Source organism: Dendropsophus ebraccatus, chromosome 6, assembly GCF_027789765.1.
Source record: "Dendropsophus ebraccatus isolate aDenEbr1 chromosome 6, aDenEbr1.pat, whole genome shotgun sequence".
Taxonomy (NCBI): Eukaryota; Metazoa; Chordata; class Amphibia; order Anura; family Hylidae; genus Dendropsophus; species Dendropsophus ebraccatus.
In genome coordinates, this window is record NC_091459.1 from 150,728,819 (window position 1) to 150,747,599 (window position 18,781).

Consider the following 18,781-nt stretch of genomic DNA (forward strand, 5'->3'; position numbering starts at 1 on the left):
GGCCTCCCTCGCTCTGCACACTCTGGGATCCCGCGGCCTCCCTCGCTCTGCACACTCTGGGATCCCGCGGCCTCCCTCGCTCTGCACACTCTGGGATCCCGCGGCCTCCCTCGCTCTGCACACTCTGGGATCCCGCGGCCTCCCTCGCTCTGCACACTCTGGGATCCCGCGGCCTACCTCGCTCTGCACACTCTGGGATCCCGCGGCCTCCCTCGCTCTGCACACTCTGGGATCCCGCGGCCTCCCTCGCTCTGCACACTCTGGGATCCCGCGGCCTCCCTCGCTCTGCACACTCTGGGATCCCGCGGCCTCCCTCGCTCTGCACACTCTGGGATCCCGCGGCTTTCCTCCCTGCACCCTCCCTCCCACGTGGCTCACACTGAGGTCAGAGCAGTGGTTCTGGTGTAGTACCTCCCAGTGTATACAGGCAGCACTCCGCTTATTCTGTAACATTAATCTCTGACTAGGATGTAAAATGAAGCAGGAAACGTTTATTCACATGATTTGTACAAGGGTAACTGTACACTTATTTACACGCTGCCCGCGGGTGGCATCACGATGCTTCTGTACACGTCAGTCACAGAGGATGATGTGGGGACCCCTCCCCCAGGTCTGATGAGGTCACTACGCAGAGGCCTGTAATGTCATTGCGTCCTGCAGTTACGGACTCTTCACCTTCTTGCGCTGCGTGCACCACAGTAGGATGGAGAGACTGAGCGTGACCGATGACAGGATCCCGAAGAACAGGATTGTGGGGAAGGAACCCTGCCAGGAGGAAAACCAGAGGAACATGTCATGTGACCAGACTGGACTAGGAGGGACACTAGCACTGAGACCTCCTCCTCCTTACCTCTCTCATACACTTATATCCACGAAAACCAGGAGCGCAGAGACACTGTGTATAGCCCGGACCGGCAGGAGCGCACAGAGAATTCTCCGGACACAGCAAGGCTACCGAAAGAGAAGGGTAGGATATGTAATATAGAAGAGCTCCTCCATATGAGTGTGAGGCCGCCCCAGTGTAGAGCTCCTCCATACTACAAGTGTGAGGCCGCCCCAGTGTAAAGCTCCTCCATATGAGTGTGAGGCCGCCCCAGTGTAGACCTCCTCCATACTACAAGTGTGAGGCCGCCCCAGTGTAGGGCTCCTCCATACGAGTGTGAGGCCGCCCCAGTGTAGACCTCCTCCATACTACAAGTGTGAGGCCGCCCCAGTGTAGGGCTCCTCCATACTACAAGTGTGAGGCCGCCCCAGTGTAGGGCTCCTCCATACGAGTGTGAGGCCGCCCCAGTGTAGACCTCCTCCATACTACAAGTGTGAGGCCGCCCCAGTGTAGGGCTCCTCCATACGAGTGTGAGGCCGCCCCAGTGTAGACCTCCTCCATACTACAAGTGTGAGGCCGCCCCAGTGTAGGGCTCCTCCATACTACAAGTGTGAGGCCGCCCCAGTGTAGGGCTCCTCCATACGAGTGTGAGGCCGCCCCAGTGTAGACCTCCTCCATACTACAAGTGTGAGGCCGCCCCAGCGTAGGGCTCCTCCATACTACAAGTGTGAGGCTGCCCCAGTGTAGACCTCCTCCATACTACAAGTGTGAGGCCGCCCCAGCGTAGGGCTCCTCCATACTACAAGTGTGGGACTGCCCCAGTGTAGGGCTCCTCCATACTACAAGTGTGAGACTGCCCCAGTGTAGGGCTCCTCCATACTACAAGTGTGAGGCCGCCCCAGTGTAGGGCTCCTCCATGAGTGTGAGGCCGCCCCAGTGTAGGGCTCCTCCATACTACAAGTGTGAGGCTGCCCCAGTGTAGACCTCCTCCATACTACAAGTGTGAGGCCGCCCCAGCGTAGGGCTCCTCCATACTACAAGTGTGGGACTGCCCCAGTGTAGGACTCCTCCATACTACAAGTGTGAGGCCGCCCCAGTGTAGGGCTCCTCCATGAGTGTGAGGCCGCCCCAGTGTAGGGCTCCTCCATACTACAAGTGTGAGACTGCCCCGGTGTAGGGCTCCTCCATACTACAAGTGTGGGACTGCCCCAGTGTAGGGCTCCTCCATACTACAAGTGTGAGACTGCCCGGGTGTAGGGCTCCTCCACACTACAAGTGTGGGACTGCCCAAGTGTAGAGCTCCTCCATACTACAAGTGTGAGACTGCCCCAGTGTAGGGCTCCTCCATACTACAAATGAGACTGTCCATACTATGAGTGTCAGGCCGCCCCAGCACTCACCCTGGTCTCCGGTGCTGTTGCACCAGTCCTTCTGGTCCTGGCAGATCCGGGCATCGGCACTGCTGTTCACCCTCCTCCATGCCCCGTCACCCCCGGGGCAGCTGATATTGGGGGGAAGAGCTCTAACAAGACAACAAGGGGTTAACACTCTAAAGATAAGACAAGGCAGTGGGGGTGGGGCTAAGCAGTCACGTGACCACACTCACATGTACTCCAGGCCAATAAGTCCCTGAAATGCGTCAGCTGGCAGATCCTGCAAAGGATTCTGGGAGAGATCTCTGGGGAGAAGAGAGGAACCACATGTCAGCCAGGTTAAAGGTCACCTGACACCGGAGTGAGGGGAGGGGTTACTTACATGGCAGCCAGAGCAGCGCTCAGATGGAGGGCGGGGTCCAGGTGAAAGAGAGAGCAATTATGGAGATCAAGCCTGGAGGACGAGACAGAGGTCATCAACATAATGTCCCCCCTGGGGCCGGTGATGGGTGTCGGTCCTGTCCCCCCTGTGGTCAGAGATGGTTTCGGTCCTGTGCCCCTGGGGCCGGTTATGGTGTCGGTCTTGTGCCTGCTTGGGCCGGTGACTGCTTCGGTCCTGTGCCCCCTGGGGCCGGTGATGGTGTTGGTTCCGTTCCCCCCCGTGTCCGGTGACTGTGTCGGTCCTGTACCCCCCGTGTCCGGAGACTGTGTCGGTCCTGTACCCCCCCCCCCCCGTGGCCGTTGATGGTGTCGGTCCTGTACCCCCCGTGGCCGTTGATGGTGTCGGTCCTGTACCCCCCGTGGCCGGAGACTGTGTCGGTCCTGTACCCCCCGTGGCCGGAGACTGTGTCGGTCCTGTACCCCCCGTGGCCGGAGACTGTGTCGGTCCTGTACCCCCCGTGGCCGGAGACTGTGTCGGTCCTGTACCCCCCGTGGCCGGTGACTGTGTCGGTCCTGTACCCCCGTGGCCGGTGACTGTGTCGGTCCTGTACCCCCCGTGGCCGGTGACTGTGTCGGTCCTGTACCCCCCGTGGCCGGTGACTGTGTCGGTCCTGTACCCCCCCCCCCCCGTGGACGTTGATGGTGTCAGACCTGTACCCCCCGTGGCCGGAGACTGTGTCGGTCCTGTACCCCCCGTGGCCGGAGACTGTGTCGGTCCTGTACCCCCCGTGGCCGGTGACTGTGTCGGTCCTGTACCCCCCCTGGCCGGTGACTGTGTCGGTCCTGTACCCCCCCGTGGCCGTTGATGGTGTCGGTCCTGTACCCCCCCGTGGCCGTTGATGGTGTCGGTCCTGTACCCCCCGTGGCCGGAGACTGTATCGGTCCCGTACCCCCCGTGGCCGGAGACTGTGTCGGTCCCGTACCCCCCGTGGCCGGAGACTGTGTCGGTCCCGTACCCCCCGTGGCCGGAGACTGTCGGTCCTGTACCCCCCGTGGCCGTTGATGGTGTCGGTCCTGTACCCCCCGTGGCCGGAGACTGTGTCGGTCCTGTACCCCCCGTGGCCGGAGACTGTGTCGGTCCTGTACCCCCCGTGGCCGGAGACTGTGTCGGTCCTGTACCCCCCGTGGCCGGAGACTGTGTCGGTCCTGTACCCCCCGTGGCCGTTGATGGTGTCGGTCCTGGTCCTGTCCCCGCTGTGACCGGTGATGGTTTCGGTCCCCCTCATGGTGTCGGTCCCCCTCATGGTGTGGGTTCTATGGCCCCCCGTACCCGATCACGGTGTCGTTCCCGGTCACACAGCAGCGGGCCACTATCCGGGCCCCGGGGGTCCCCACACATCTCCTCCCGACCTCCGACACGTTCCTCATCTCTCCAGGACACCAGCTGCAGATGGGCTGTGGAGACAGAAGGGTTAATTAGTGACTCCGCCCCCCGAGTGCGGTCACCTGACCCTGGGGTCTCCTCCTGGCTGGAGGGGATGAGGCGCCACATTGTGGCCGGTTGGGGCGCTGCACTCCCTCATCTGCCGGGGACGGCCCTCAGCACCATTCACACCTGTGATAATCCTATGATAATATCGCGATATGTGCTGATACCACGGTGTCTCACCTGAGCCGCCCCCAGCGCTCCGCTCACCACCAGGAAGAGCCACACAACACCCGGCGCCGCCGCCATCACACCCGGTCATGTGATCCCAGGTGTCCGTCACGTGACAGAAGGATTCCGGAGGTGGGCGGAGCGCCCTCTGCCGGCAGCTTCATCACACGTGCGAGCGACGTAATCCGGCGGGAACTAGTGGCCCCGCCCTGAGCTGCTGTCTCCATGGCAACACAGTGTACAGGTGGCGTGTGTGGCTGCGTGTAGTGTGTGTATAGTGTGGGGTACGCTGGGTGTAGTGTGTATAGTGTGGGGTATGCTGGGTGTAGTGTGTGTATAGTGTGGGGTATGCTGGGTGTAGTGTGTGTATAGTGTGGGGTATGCTGGGTGTAGTGTGTATAGTGTGTGGTATGCTGGGTGTAGTGTGTGTGTATAGTGTGGGGTATGCTGGGTGTAGTGTGTGTGTATAGTGTGGGGTATGCTGGGTGTAGTGTGTGGATAGTGTGGGGTATGCTGGGTGTAGTGTGTGTGTGTGTGTGGATAGTGTGGGGTACGCTGGGTGTAGTGTGTGTATAGTGTGGGGTATGCTGGGTGTAGTGTGTGTGTATAGTGTGGGGTACGCTGGGTGTAGTGTGTGTATAGTGTGGGGTATGCTGGGTGTAGTGTGTGTGTGTGTGTATAGTGTGGGGTATGCTGGGTGTAGTGTGTGGATAGTGTGGGGTATGCTGGGTGTAGTGTGTGTGTGTGTGGGGTATGCTGGGTGTAGTGTGTGGATAGTGTGGGGTATGCTGGGTGTAGTGTGTGGATAGTGTGGGGTATGCTGGGTGTAGTGTGTGTATAGTGTGGGGTACACTGGGTGTAGTGTGTGTGGATAGTGTGGGGTACACTAGGTGTAGTGTGTGTGTGTATAGTGTGGGGTACACTAGGTGTAGTGTGTGTGTGTATAGTGTGGGGTACACTAGGTGTAGTGTGTGTGTGTGTGTGTAGTGTGGGGTACACTAGGTGTAGTGTGTGTGTGTGTAGTGTGGGGTATGCTGGGTGTAGTGTGTATAGTGTGTGGTATGCTGGGTGTAGTGTGGATAGTGTGGGGTACGCTGGGTGTAGTGTGTATAGTGTGGGGTATGCTGGGTGTAGTGTGTATAGTGTGGGGTACGCTGGGTGTAGTGTGTGTATAGTGTGGGGTATGCTGGGTGTATAGTGTGGGGTATGCTGGGTGTAGTGTGTATAGTGTGGGGTATGCTGGGTGTAGTGTGTATAGTGTGGGGTATGCTGGGTGTAGTGTGTGTATAGTGTGGGGTATGCTGGGTGTAGTGTGTATAGTGTGGGGTATGCTGGGTGTAGTGTGTATAGTGTGGGGTATGGTGGGTGTAGTGTGTGTATAGTGTGGGGTATGCTGGGTGTAGTGTGTGTATAGTGTGGGGTATGCTGGGTGTAGTGTGTGTATAGTGTGGGGTATGCTGGGTGTAGTGTGTGTATAGTGTGGGGTACGCTGGGTGTAGTGTGTGTATAGTGTGGGGTACGCTGGGTGTAGTGTGTGTATAGTGTGGGGTACGCTGGGTGTAGTGTGTGTGTGTATAGTGTGGGGTACGCTGGGTGTAGTGTGTGTATAGTGTGGGGTACGCTGGGTGTAGTGTGTGTATAGTGTGGGGTACGCTGGGTGTAGTGTGTGTGTATAGTGTGGGGTACGCTGGGTGTAGTGTGTGTGTATAGTGTGGGGTATGCTGGGTGTAGTGTGTGTATAGTGTGGGGTACGCTGGGTGTAGGGGGCTGTATATAGTGTGGGGTACGCTGGGTTAAAGGGGCTGTGTATAGTGTGCGGTACACCGGGTATAGTGCGTGGGGTATACTCTGTGTAGGGGGCTGTGTAAAGTGTGTGGGGTACGCCGGTTGCTGGGTGTAGTGTGGGGTACACTGGGTGTAGTGTGTGTGTGTGTATAGTGTGGGGTACGCCGGGTGTAGGGGCTGTGTATAGTGTGGGGTATGGTGGGTGTAGTGTGTATAGTGTGGGGTACGCTGGGTGTAGTGTGTGTGTGTGTGTGTGGATAGTGTGGGGTACGCTGGGTGTAGTGTGTGTGTGTGGGGTATGCTGGGTGTAGTGTGTGTATAGTGTGGGGTACGCTGGGTGTAGTGTGTGTATAGTGTGGGGTACACTGGGTGTAGTGTGTGTGTGGATAGTGTGGGGTACGCTGGGTGTAGTGTGTGTGGGGTATGCTGGGTGTAGTGTGTGTATAGTGTGGGGTACGCTGGGTGTAGTGTGTGTATAGTGTGGGGTACGCTGGGTGTAGTGTGTGTATAGTGTGGGGTACGCTGGGTGTAGTGTGTGTGTGTATAGTGTGGGGTACGCTGGGTGTAGGGGGCTGTATATAGTGTGGGGTACGCTGGGTTAAAGGGGCTGTGTATAGTGTGCGGTACACCGGGTATAGTGCGTGGGGTATACTCTGTGTAGGGGGCTGTGTAAAGTGTGTGGGGTACGCCGGTTGCTGGGTGTAGTGTGGGGGACACTGGGTGTAGTGTGTGTGTATAGTGTGGGGTATGCTGGGTGTAGTGTGTGTGTGTGTATAGTGTGGGGTACGCTGGTTGTAGGGGGCTGTATATAGTGTGGGGTACGCTGGGTTAAAGGGGATGTGTATAGTGTGCGGTACACCGGGTATAGTGCGTGGGGTATACTCTGTGTAGGGGGCTGTGTAAAGTGTGTGGGGTACGCCGGTTGCTGGGTGTAGTGTGGGGTACACTGGGTGTAGTGTGTGTATAGTGTGGGGTACACTGGGTGTAGTGTGTGTGTGTGTGTGTGTATAGTGTGGGGTACGCCGGGTGTAGGGGCTGTGTATAGTGTGGGGTACGTCGGGTGTAGTGTGTGTGTATAGTGTGGGGTATGCTGGGTGTAGTGGCTGTGTATAGTGTGGGGTATGCTGGGTGTAGTGTGTGTGTATAGTGTGGGGTACACTGGGTGTAGTGTGTGTGGGGTACACTGGGTGTAGTGTGTGTGTGGATAGTGTGGGGTACACTAGGTGTAGTGTGTGTATAGTGTGGGGTACACTAGGTGTAGTGTGTGTATAGTGTGGGGTACACTAGGTGTAGTGTGTGTGTGTATAGTGTGGGGTACACTGGGTGTAGTGTGTGTATAGTGTGGGGTACACTGGGTGTAGTGTGTGTGTATGTGTGTGTATAGTGTGGGGTACGCCGGGTGTAGGGGCTGTGTATAGTGTGGGGTACACTGGGTGTAGTGTGTGTGGATAGTGTGGGGTACACTAGGTGTAGTGTGTGTATAGTGTGGGGTACACTAGATGTAGTGTGTGTATAGTGTGGGGTACACTAGGTGTAGTGTGTGTGTGTGTATAGTGTGGGGTACACTGGGTGTAGTGTGTGTGTGTGTGTGTGTGTATATAGTGTGGGGTACGCCGGGTGTAGGGGCTGTGTATAGTATGGGGTACGCCGGGTGTAGTGTGTGTGTATAGTGTGGGGTATGCTGGGTGTAGTGGCTGTGTATAGTGTGGGGTATGCTGGGTGTAGTGTGTGTGTATAGTGTGGGGTACACTGGGTGTAGTGTGTGTGGATAGTGTGGGGTACACTAGGTGTAGTGTGTGTGTATAGTGTGGGGTACACTAGGTGTAGTGTGTGTGTGTATAGTGTGGGGTACACTGGGTGTAGTGTGTGTGTATAGTGTGGGGTACACTGGGTGTAGTGTGTGTGTGTGTGGATAGTGTGGGGTACACTGGGTGTAGTGTGTGTGGATAGTGTGGGGTACGCTGGGTGTAGTGTGTGTATAGTGTGGGGTACGCTGGGTGTAGTGTGTGGATAGTGGGGTACGCTGGGTGTAGTGTGTGTGGATAGTGTGGGGTACACTGGGTGTAGTGTGTGTGTGTGTGTGGATAGTGTGGGGTACACTGGGTGTAGTGTGTGTATAGTGGGGTACACTGGGTTTAGTGTGTTTGTATAGTGGGGTACACTGGGTGTAGTGTGTGTGTATAGTGGGGTACACTGGGTGTAGTGTGTGTGTGTGTGGATAGTGTGGGGTACACTGGGTGTAGTGTGTGTGGATAGTGTGGGGTACGCTGGGTGTAGTGTGTGTGTGTGGATAGTGTGGGGTACGCTGGGTGTAGTGTGTGTGTGGGGTATGCTGGGTGTAGTGTGTGTATAGTGTGGGGTACGCTGGGTGTAGTGTGTGTGTGTGGATAGTGTGGGGTACGCTGGGTGTAGTGTGTGTGTGTGGGGTATGCTGGGTGTAGTGTGTGTATAGTGTGGGGTACACTGAGTATAGTGTGGGGTACACTGGGTGTAGTGTGTGTGTATAGTGTGGGGTACGCTGGGTGTAGTGTGTGTATAGTGTGGGGTATGCTGGGTGTAGTGTGTGTGTATAGTGTGGGGTATGCTGGGTGTAGTGTGTGTGTGTATAGTGTGGGGTACGCTGGGTGTAGGGGGCTGTATATAGTGTGGGGTACGCTGGGTTAAAGGGGCTGTGTATAGTGTGCGGTACACCGGGTATAGTGCGTGGGGTATACTCTGTGTAGGGGGCTGTGTAAAGTGTGTGGGGTACGCCGGTTGCTGGGTGTAGTGTGGGGTACACTGGGTGTAGTGTGTGTATAGTGTGGGGTACACTGGGTGTAGTGTGTGTGTGTATGTGTGTGTATAGTGTGGGGTACGCCGGGTGTAGGGGCTGTGTATAGTGTGGGGTACGTCGGGTGTAGTGTGTGTGTATAGTGTGGGGTACACTAGGTGTAGTGTGTGTATAGTGTGGGGTACACTAGATGTAGTGGGTGTATAGTGTGGGGTACACTAGGTGTAGTGTGTGTGTGTGTATAGTGTGGGGTACACTGGGTGTAGTGTGTGTGTGTGTGTGTGTGTATATAGTGTGGGGTACGCCGGGTGTAGGGGCTGTGTATAGTATGGGGTACGCCGGGTGTAGTGTGTGTGTATAGTGTGGGGTATGCTGGGTGTAGTGTGTGTATAGTGTGGGGTATGCTGGGTGTAGTGTGTGTGTATAGTGTGGGGTATGCTGGGTGTAGTGTGTGTGTATAGTGTAGGGTACGCTGGGTGTAGGGGGCTGTATATAGTGTGGGGTACGCTGGGTTAAAGGGGCTGTGTATAGTGTGCGGTACACCGGGTATAGTGCGTGGGGTATACTCTGTGTAGGGGGCTGTGTAAAGTGTGTGGGGTACGCCGGTTGCTGGGTGTAGTGTGGGGTACACTGGGTGTAGTGTGTGTATAGTGTGGGGTATGCTGGGTGTAGTGTGTGTGTATAGTGTGGGGTATGCTGGGTGTAGTGTGTGTGTATAGTGTGGGGTACACTGGGTGTAGTGTGTGTGGATAGTGTGGTGTACACTGGGTGTAGGGGGCTGGGTATAGTGTGGGGTACACTAGGTGTAGTGTGTATAGTGTGGGGTACACTGGGTGTAGTGTGTGTGGATAGTGTGGGGTACGCTGGGTGTAGTGTGTGTATAGTGTGGGGTACGCTGGGTGTAGTGTGTGTGTGGATAGTGTGGGGTACGCTGGGTGTAGTGTGTGTGGATAGTGTGGGGTACGCTGGGTGTAGTGTGTGTGTGTGTGGATAGTGTGGGGTACGCTGGGTGTAGTGTGTGTGTGTGTGGATAGTGTGGGGTACGCTGGGTGTAGTGTGTGTGTGTGTGGATAGTGTGGGGTACGCTGGGTGTAGTGTGTGTGTGGATAGTGTGGGGTACACTAGGTGTAGTGTGTGTATAGTGTGGGGTACACTAGGTGTAGTGTGTGTATAGTGTGGGGTACACTAGGTGTAGTGTGTGTGTGTATAGTGTGGGGTACACTGGGTGTAGTGTGTGTGTATAGTGTGGGGTACGCTGGGTGTAGTGTGTGTGTGGATAGTGTGGGGTACGCTGGGTGTAGTGTGTGTGTGGATAGTGTGGGGTACGCTGGGTGTAGTGTGTGTGTGTGTATAGTGTGGGGTACACTGGGTGTAGTGTGTGTGTGTATAGTGTGGGGTACGCTGGGTGTAGTGTGTGTATAGTGTGGGGTACACTGGGTGTAGTGTGTGTGGATAGTGTGGGGTATGCTGGGTGTAGTGTGTGTGTGTATAGTGTGGGGCATGCTGGGTGTAGTGTGTGTGTGTATAGTGTGGGGTACACTGGGTGTAGGGGGCTGTGTATAGTGTGGGGTATGCTGGGTGTAGTGTGTGTGTATAGTGTGGGGTACGCTGGGTGTAGTGTGTGTGTGTGTATAGTGTGGGGTATGCTGGGTGTAGTGTGTGTGTGTGTATAGTGTAGGGTACACTGGGTGTAGGGGGCTGTGTATAGTGTGGAGTACACTAGGTGTAGTGTGTGTGTGTGTATAGTGTGGGGTACGCTGGGTGTAGTGTGTGTGTATAGTGTGGGGTACGCTAGGTGTAGTGTGTGTGTGTGTGTATAGTGTGGGGTACGCTGGGTGTTGTGTGTGTGTGTGTGTGGATAGTGTGGGGTACACTGGGTGTAGTGTGTGTATAGTGTGGGGTACACTGGGTGTAGTGTGTATAGTGTGGGGTATGCTGGGTGTAGTGTGTGTATAGTGTGGGGTACACTGGGTGTAGTGTGTATAGTGTGGGGTACGCTGGGTGTAGTGTGTGTGTGTGGATAGTGTGGGGTACGCTGGGTGTAGTGTGTGTGTGGATAGTGTGGGGTACACTGGGTGTAGTGTGTGTGGATAGTGTGGGGTACGCTGGGTTTAGTGTGTGTGGATAGTGTGGGGTACGCTGGGTGTAGTGTGTGTGGATAGTGTGGGGTACGCTGGGTGTAGTGTGTGTGTGTGTGGATAGTGTGGGGTACGCTGGGTGTAGTGTGTGTGGATAGTGTGGGGTACGCTGGGTGTAGTGTGTGTGTGTGTGGATAGTGTGGGGTACGCTGGGTGTAGTGTGTGTGTGTGTGGATAGTGTGGGGTACACTGGGTGTAGTGTGTGTGGATAGTGTGGGGTATGCTGGGTGTAGTGTGTATAGTGTGTGGTACGCTGGGTGTAGTGTGTGTATAGTGTGGGGTATGCTGGGTGTAGTGTGTGTGTGTGTGTGTATAGTGTGGGGTATGCTGGGTGTAGTGTGTGTGTGTGTATAGTGTGGGGTATGCTGGGTGTAGTGTGTGTATAGTGTGGGGTATGCTGGGTGTAGTGTGTGTATAGTGTGGGGTATGCTGGGTGTAGTGTGTATAGTGTGTGGTACGCTGGGTGTAGTGTGTGTATAGTGTGGGGTATGCTGGGTGTAGTGTGTGTGTGTGTGTATAGTGTGGGGTACGCTGGGTGTAGTGTGTGTGTGTGTGGATAGTGTGGGGTACGCTGGGTGTAGCGTGTGTGTGTGGATAGTGTGGGGTACGCTGGGTGTAGGGGGCTGTGTATATTATGGGGTACGTCGAGTGTAGTGTGGAATATGGGGCTGGGGGTGCTGTGTATAGTATGGGGGGGGGCTTGGGTTCTCAACTAAATCTTTTAAAGTGTTATTAAGTGGCCGGGTTGGCCTGACTTGCCCAGTACCATTTTGGTCTTTGGGCCCCCACACTGGGTACAGATAGAGGTGTTGGCTGCCCCTGCACACTGGATTTCTCTAGGCCCGCTGTCTTCTGTAGGATAGCCTAGATACTTGCTATACTCTCCTGTCTGTAGATCCACCAGCTGCTCCTCTCCTCCACAACCCAAATTTCCTCCTGGCCCCTCAGCCCTACAGTTCTCATGATGAACTAATGAAGGGCTCTGAATAGGTGACTTTTTAAAGGGATTATCCAGCGCTACAAAAACATGGCCCTCCCGGGTCAGGTGTGGTTTGCAATTAAGCTCCATTTACTTCAATGGAACTGAGTTTAAAACCCCACCCAATCTGGAGACAAGAGAGGTGCAAAAGTGGCTGGATACCCCTTTAATGGGTGCCTGGTGTTAAACCACTCTCTTACTTCTCTTCCATACACAACCTTCCTGTCCTGCGGACACTTATCAGCAGATTGCCCACTTCATTGTGAGTACCCCCTATGGGACAGCCTTAGGGACTGATCTGGGCAGGAGCTCTGAACCAGCTGAGTGGCACAAAATGGTGCTTGTAACAGCAGCGGCGGAACAGGACAGGTAAGTATATGTCACAGATGTGTCCCCAACAGCATAGTAACGTTCCTTTTCATAGTCCTTCTTTAAGATATACAGCGAAGATAGCAAAGATGACGTGCAAAGATTAGATACACACATACACTACTGTTCAAAAGTTTGGGGTCACCCTGATGTATGTACACTACCGTTCAAAAGTGTGGGGTCACCCAAACAATTTAGTGTTTTCCATGATACGTCGCACTTCTTCACCACCAGACGTTGTGAAATGAATAGAAAATAGAGACAAGACATTGACAAGGATAGAACTAATGATTTGTATGTGAAATAACATTGTTCTTCCATCACACTTTGCTTCCGTCCCAGAATCCTCCTTTTGCAGCAGTTCCAGCATTGCACACCTTTGGCATTCTAGCTATTAATCTGTTGGGGTAAGCTGGAGAAATTGCCCCCCCACGCTTCTAGAAGCAGCTCCCACAAGTTGGATTGGTTGGATGGGCACTTCTGGCGTACCATACGGTCCAGCTGCTCCCACAATGGGGTGGTGATCTGGTGACTGCGCTGGCCACTCCATTACCTATGATAGAATACCAGCTGCTGCTTCTGCTGGAAATAGTTCTTGCACAATTTGGAGGTGTTTAGGGTCATTGTCCTGTTGTAGGGTGAAATTGGCTCCAACCAAGCGCTGCCCACTGGGTATGGCATGGCGGTGCAGAGTGATGGCCTTCCTTATTCACAATCCCTTTTACCCTGTACAAATCTCCCACCTTCCCAGCACCAACCCCAGACCATCACATGACCTCCACCATGTATAACAGATGGCGTCAGGCATTCTTCCAGCATCTTCTCATTTCTTCTGCGTCTCACAAACCTTCTTCTTTGTCATCCAAACACCTCAAACTTGGATTCATTCGTCCACAACACTTTTTTCCAGTCTTCCTCTGTCCAATCTCTGTGTTCTTTTGCCCATCTTAATCTTTTTCTTTTATTGGCCAGTCTCAGATATGGCTTTTTCTTTGCCACTCTGCCCTGAAGCCCAAAATCCGGCAGCCGCTTCTTCACTGTAGATGGTGACACTGGTGTTTTGCGGGTCCTATGTAATGAAGATGCCAGTTGGGGACCTGTGAGGCGTCTGTTTCTCAAACTAGAGACTCTAATGTGCTGATCTTCTTACTTAGTTGTGCAACGCGGCCTCTCACTACTTTTTCTACTCTGGTTAGAGCCTGTTTGTGCTGTCCTCTGAAGGGAGTAGTACACACCGTTGTAGGAAATCTTCAATTTCTTAGCAATTTCTGGCATGGAATAGCCTTCATTTCTAAGAACAAGAATAGACTGTCGAGTTTCAGATGAAAGTTCTCTTTTTCTGGCCATTTTGAGCGTTTAATTGACCGCACAAATGTGATGCTCCAGAAACACAATCTGCTCAAAGGAAGGTCAGTTTTGTAGCTTCTGTAACCAGCTAGACAGTTTTCAGATGTGTGAACATGATTGCACAAGGGTTTTCTAATCATCAATTATCCTTCTGAGCCAATGAGCAAACACCTTGTACCATTAGAAGACTGGAGTGATAGTTGCTGGAAATGGGCCTCTATACACCTATGTAGATATTGCAACAAACACCAGACATTTGCAGCTAGAATAGTCAGTTACCACATTAGCAATGTATAGAGGGGATTGGTTTAAAGTTAGGACTAGTTTAAAGTTATCTTCATTGAGAAGTACAGGGCTTTTCCTTCAAAAATAAGGACATTTCAATCTGACCCCAAACTTTTGAACGGTAGTGTGTATCTGGCAATTATTGTTTCTTCAGATACATTTGATGAAGAGTTACATCACAGCAGTGACTTGTCTTCAACCTCAGATTACCTGACCGGTTAACCCTCAGGACCTATCCTTTAGTGGAGAACCTTTCAAACAACTTATGGAGATTCCTCTGTAATGTCTAACATTAAAAACTACACTACTATTGAATTGAATTAACGCTCCATGTAAACTTACCATAAGGATTGAAGCTAGGACTAAATCTGAGGCATACACTCGTTCTGACATAAACGTAGTGTACCGCTCAGATGAACCAAAGATCTGCAGTTCTCAGACTTTTTTGGCAGATATTAGGGGAGATTGATCTGATTGGTTGCTAGGGGCAACTGAGCTAGTTTCACTTTACACCATGTTTGATAAATCTCCCCTAATATCTGCCAAAAAAGTCTGAGAACTACAGGTCTTTGGTTCATCTGAGCGGTACACTACGTTTATGTCAGACAGAGTGTATGCCTCAGATTTAGTCCTAGCTTCAATCCTTATGGTAAGTTTACATGGAGCGTTAATTCACCCAATTGAACAATTAACGATTTTGAAATTTTTTTTTTTTAATAACGATCAGTGTTTAGACGTAACGATATATGGTTTGGAAAAATTGTTATTGTGATCATTTTAAGATCGCTTAAGCCCATCTCACACATTGGGTGAATCGGTGAAAGATTGTTTACCAGAAGTGATCTGCTAATTTTCAGTGAACGACCAACGACGATTTGAGAAGATGTTAAAAGATTAAAATGATCGATTTATCTCTTGACGCTTGATCGTTCGCAGTGCTTACACAAGCCAATTATCACTCAAATGTGATCGTTATTGCGAAAATTTGAACGATAATCGTTCCGTGTAAACGCACCATAAGTGTCCCTCATTTGCAGACCTAAAGCAGGTATTCTCATTTCTGGTGGTCTCACTGATCCTGAGATGGAGAAGCTGGATGTGGTTTGGTGCCTAGACAATAACCTCCAAAGAACTGAAGTTCCGGAAATCAGAAAATCTTCTCATCTCCTTTATGGGAACAAATAGAGCTAAGTAGGCCTCTAATTGGACAATCTCATTGTGGATCTCTGAGTGCATTAGCCTCTGTTATACTCTCATCGGTCCGCACCCTCCTTAAAGGGGTACTCCTGTATGAGAAAATTGTATTTAAATGAAACAATCACCCCTAGATATATAACTTTCTAATATAATGTTATTACCAATAGTCCTTGCTTCAATGGCTTTTCACCACGGACAGTAAATGGAAAAGAAGGACTACAAAACTTGTGTTGACCCTGCCCCCCCAGCTTCTCTTCCCCCGTATCAACGGACCCTCTTCTGATGTCACAGGAAGGTTGTCTATAATCTTTCACCTCACTGAGTGATTCACTATCTCTGACCAGCCCCTCCAGCCTACACCTGAACAGAGAAGGAGTGACAGAAGCAGCTGCTGCAACTCCACGGATTGTGCAGAAGTCTGCAGTAAAATTAGGGCTGTGTTCACACATGCTGGAGTGTAATTGCAGTACTGCAGCATCTTCACAAAAATGATGCAGTAACACAATGAAATGATTACAAGCCTGGAGGACAGAAATAGCTGCACATCCCACCCATGGTTGACACGAAAGCTTGTTCAGCTACATTTAACAACTAACATCAGAAGTTGGTATATAATTTGATCAAACCATATTGCCTCATGTACCAACGTGCAGGTCTCTGATACACATGGTGTTACTGGAATAAGACGGAACACTGTAGTGGGGTGGTGCTCGTGGTCGGAACTGGTCCCAGTGAATGTAGAAGAATGATCCAAGCACTCACCAATGCTTAGTGAAAAGAACACTAAGCATTGGTAAGTGCCAGGATCATTCTTCTGATACACGAGTCCCTAACCAAAAAACATCACTGTGCCGGTCAGTGAACACAATCTCCGCAAAGCATGCGCAAGCAGAGAAGAGGGGCCAAGGAATGGCCCTGCAACCCCAATGTCACAGGACCAAACCCCGCAGGCACCGCCAGCAGAGAATGTGGATGCCAAGCGACACAAGTGTGAGCAAGCTCTTACCTCTTCATTGCTCCTGCAGGTAGAATGGGAGAACACAATGAAATGATGCAAAACGTCACAGAGGATCAGGCTGGCACTGCCAATCCAACGTGCAGAAAATGGCATTAACAGTATATCCCATGTAAGATAATATCGGATAAAGTTCTTATTATGGGGCTCAAAGATAAAAGATGCTTGATCATAATATGTGCGTGGAGATGAAAAGAAAAAGTAATCTTTTGTGCATTTTTTTATTCCAGTAACGGTGTAACAGAGAATACAGCATGCTGTGTGGTGTTACAGGTAGAGAATACAGTGTGCTGTGTGGTGTTACAGGTAGAGAATACAATGTGCTGTGTGGTGTTACAGGTAGAGAATACAGTGCTGTGTGGTGTTACAGGTAGGGAATACAGCGTGCTGTGTGGTGTTACAGGTAGAGAATACAGCGTGCTGTGTGGTGTTACAGGTAGAGAATACAGTGCTGTGTGGTGTTACAGGTAGAGAATACAGCGTGCTGTGTGGTGTTACAGGTAGACAATACAGTGTGCTGTGTGGTGTTACAGGTAGACAATACAGTGCTGTGCGGTGTTACAGGTAGAGAATACAGTGCTGTGTGGTGTTACAGGTAGAGAATACAGGGCTGTGTGGTGTTACAGGTAGAGAATACAGTGCTGTGTGGTGTTACAGGTAGAGAATACAGCGTGCTGTGTGGTGTTACAGGTAGAGAATACAGCGTGCTGTGTGGTGTTACAGGTAGAGAATACGGCGTGCTGTGTGGTGTTACAGGTAGAGAATACAGCGTGCTGTGTGGTGTTACAGGTAGAGAATACAGCATGCTGTGTGGTGTTACAGGTAGAGAATACAGTGCTGTGTGGTGTTACAGGTAGAGAATACAGTGTGGTGTTACAGCTAGAGAATACAGTGTGCTGTGTGGTGTTACAGGTAGAGAATACAGTGTGCTGTGTGGTGTTACAGGTAGACAATACAGCGTGCTGTGTGGTGTTACAGGTAGAGAATACAGCGTGCTGTGTGGTGTTACAGGTAGAGAATACAGTGCTGTGTGGTGTTACAGGTAGAGAATACAGCGTGCTGTCTGGTGTTACAGGTAGAGAATACAGGGTGCTGTGTGGTGTTACAGGTAGAGAATACAGTGCTGTGTGGTGTTACAGGTAGAGAATACAGCGTGCTGTGTGGTGTTACAGGCAGAGAATATAGTGTGCTGTGTGGTGTTACAGGTAGAGAATACAGTGTGCTGTGTGGTGTTACAGGTAGAGAATACAGCGTGCTGTGTGGTGTTACAGGTAGAGAATACAGCGTGCTGTGTGGTGTTACAGGTAGAGAATACAGTGTGGTGTTACAGGTAGAGAATACAGTTTGCTGTGTGGTGTTACAGGTAGAGAATACAGCCTGCTGTGTGGTGTTACAGGTAGAGAATACAGCGCTGTGTGGTGTTACAGGTAGAGAATACAGCGTGCTGTGTGGTGTTACAGGTAGAGAATACAGTGCTGTGTGGTGTTACAGGTAGAGAATACAGCGTGCTGTGTGGTGTTACAGGTAGAGAATAAGGCGTGCTGTGTGGTGTTACAGGTAGAGAATACAGTGTGCTGTGTGGTGTCTCAGGTAGAGAATACAGCGTGCTGTGTGGTGTTACAGGTAGAGAATACAGTGTGGTGTTACAGGTAGAGAATACAGTGTGGTGTTACAGGTAGAGAATACAGTGTGGTGTTACAAGTAGAGAATACAGCGTGCTGTGTGGTGTTACAAGTAGAGAATACAGTGTGCTGTGTGGTGTTACAGGTAGAGAATAGAGTGTGGTGTTACAGGTAGAGAATACAGTGCTGTGTGGTGTTACAAGTAGAGAATACAGCGTGCTGTGTGGTGTTACAAGTAGAGAATACAGTGCTGTGTGGTGTTACAGGTAGAGAATACAGTGTGGTGTTACAGGTAGAGAATACAGTGTGGTGTTACAGCTAGAGAATACAGTGTGCTGTGTGTGGTGTTACAGGTAGAGAATACAGTGCTGTGCGATGTTACAGGTAGAGAATAGTGCTGTGTGGTGTTACAGGTAGAGAATACAGTTTGCTGTGTGGTGTTACAGGTAGAGAATACAGCCTGCTGTGTGGTGTTACAGGTAGAGAATACAGCGCTGTGTGGTGTTACAGGTAGAGAATACAGCGTGCTGTGTGGTGTTACAGGTAGAGAATACAGTGCTGTGTGGTGTTACAGGTAGAGAATACAGCGTGCTGTGTGGTGTTACAGGTAGAGAATAAGGCGTGCTGTGTGGTGTTACAGGTAGAGAATACAGTGTGCTGTGTGGTGTCACAGGTAGAGAATACAGCGTGCTGTGTGGTGTTACAGGTAGAGAATACAGTGTGGTGTTACAAGTAGAGAATACAGCGTGCTGTGTGGTGTTACAAGTAGAGAATACAGTGTGCTGTGTGGTGTTACAGGTAGAGAATACAGTGTGGTGTTACAGGTAGAGAATACAGTGCTGTGTGGTGTTACAAGTAGAGAATACAGCGTGCTGTGTGGTGTTACAAGTAGAGAATACAGTGCTGTGTGGTGTTACAGGTAGAGAATACAGTGTGGTGTTACAGGTAGAGAATACAGTGTGGTGTTACAGCTAGAGAATACAGTGTGCTGTGTGGTGTTACAGGTAGAGAATACAGTGCTGTGCGATGTTACAGGTAGA

General features: G+C 51.6%; 1 protein-coding gene across 1 annotated transcript; it reads right to left on the reverse strand.

Moving 5' to 3' along the window:
* Positions 1-471: 471 nt before the first annotated feature.
* ATRAID (all-trans retinoic acid induced differentiation factor) lies at positions 472-4,356 on the reverse strand. Its single transcript, XM_069974148.1, has 7 exons — positions 4,247-4,356; positions 3,908-4,032; positions 2,579-2,650; positions 2,430-2,501; positions 2,224-2,345; positions 851-951; positions 472-765 (listed from the first exon to the last, which is right to left on the reverse strand). Exons 1-7 carry the CDS (start codon positions 4,310-4,312, stop codon positions 661-663), a joined length of 663 nt encoding a protein of 220 aa, XP_069830249.1. The 5' UTR covers positions 4,313-4,356; the 3' UTR covers positions 472-660.
* Positions 4,357-18,781: the final 14,425 nt, after the last annotated feature.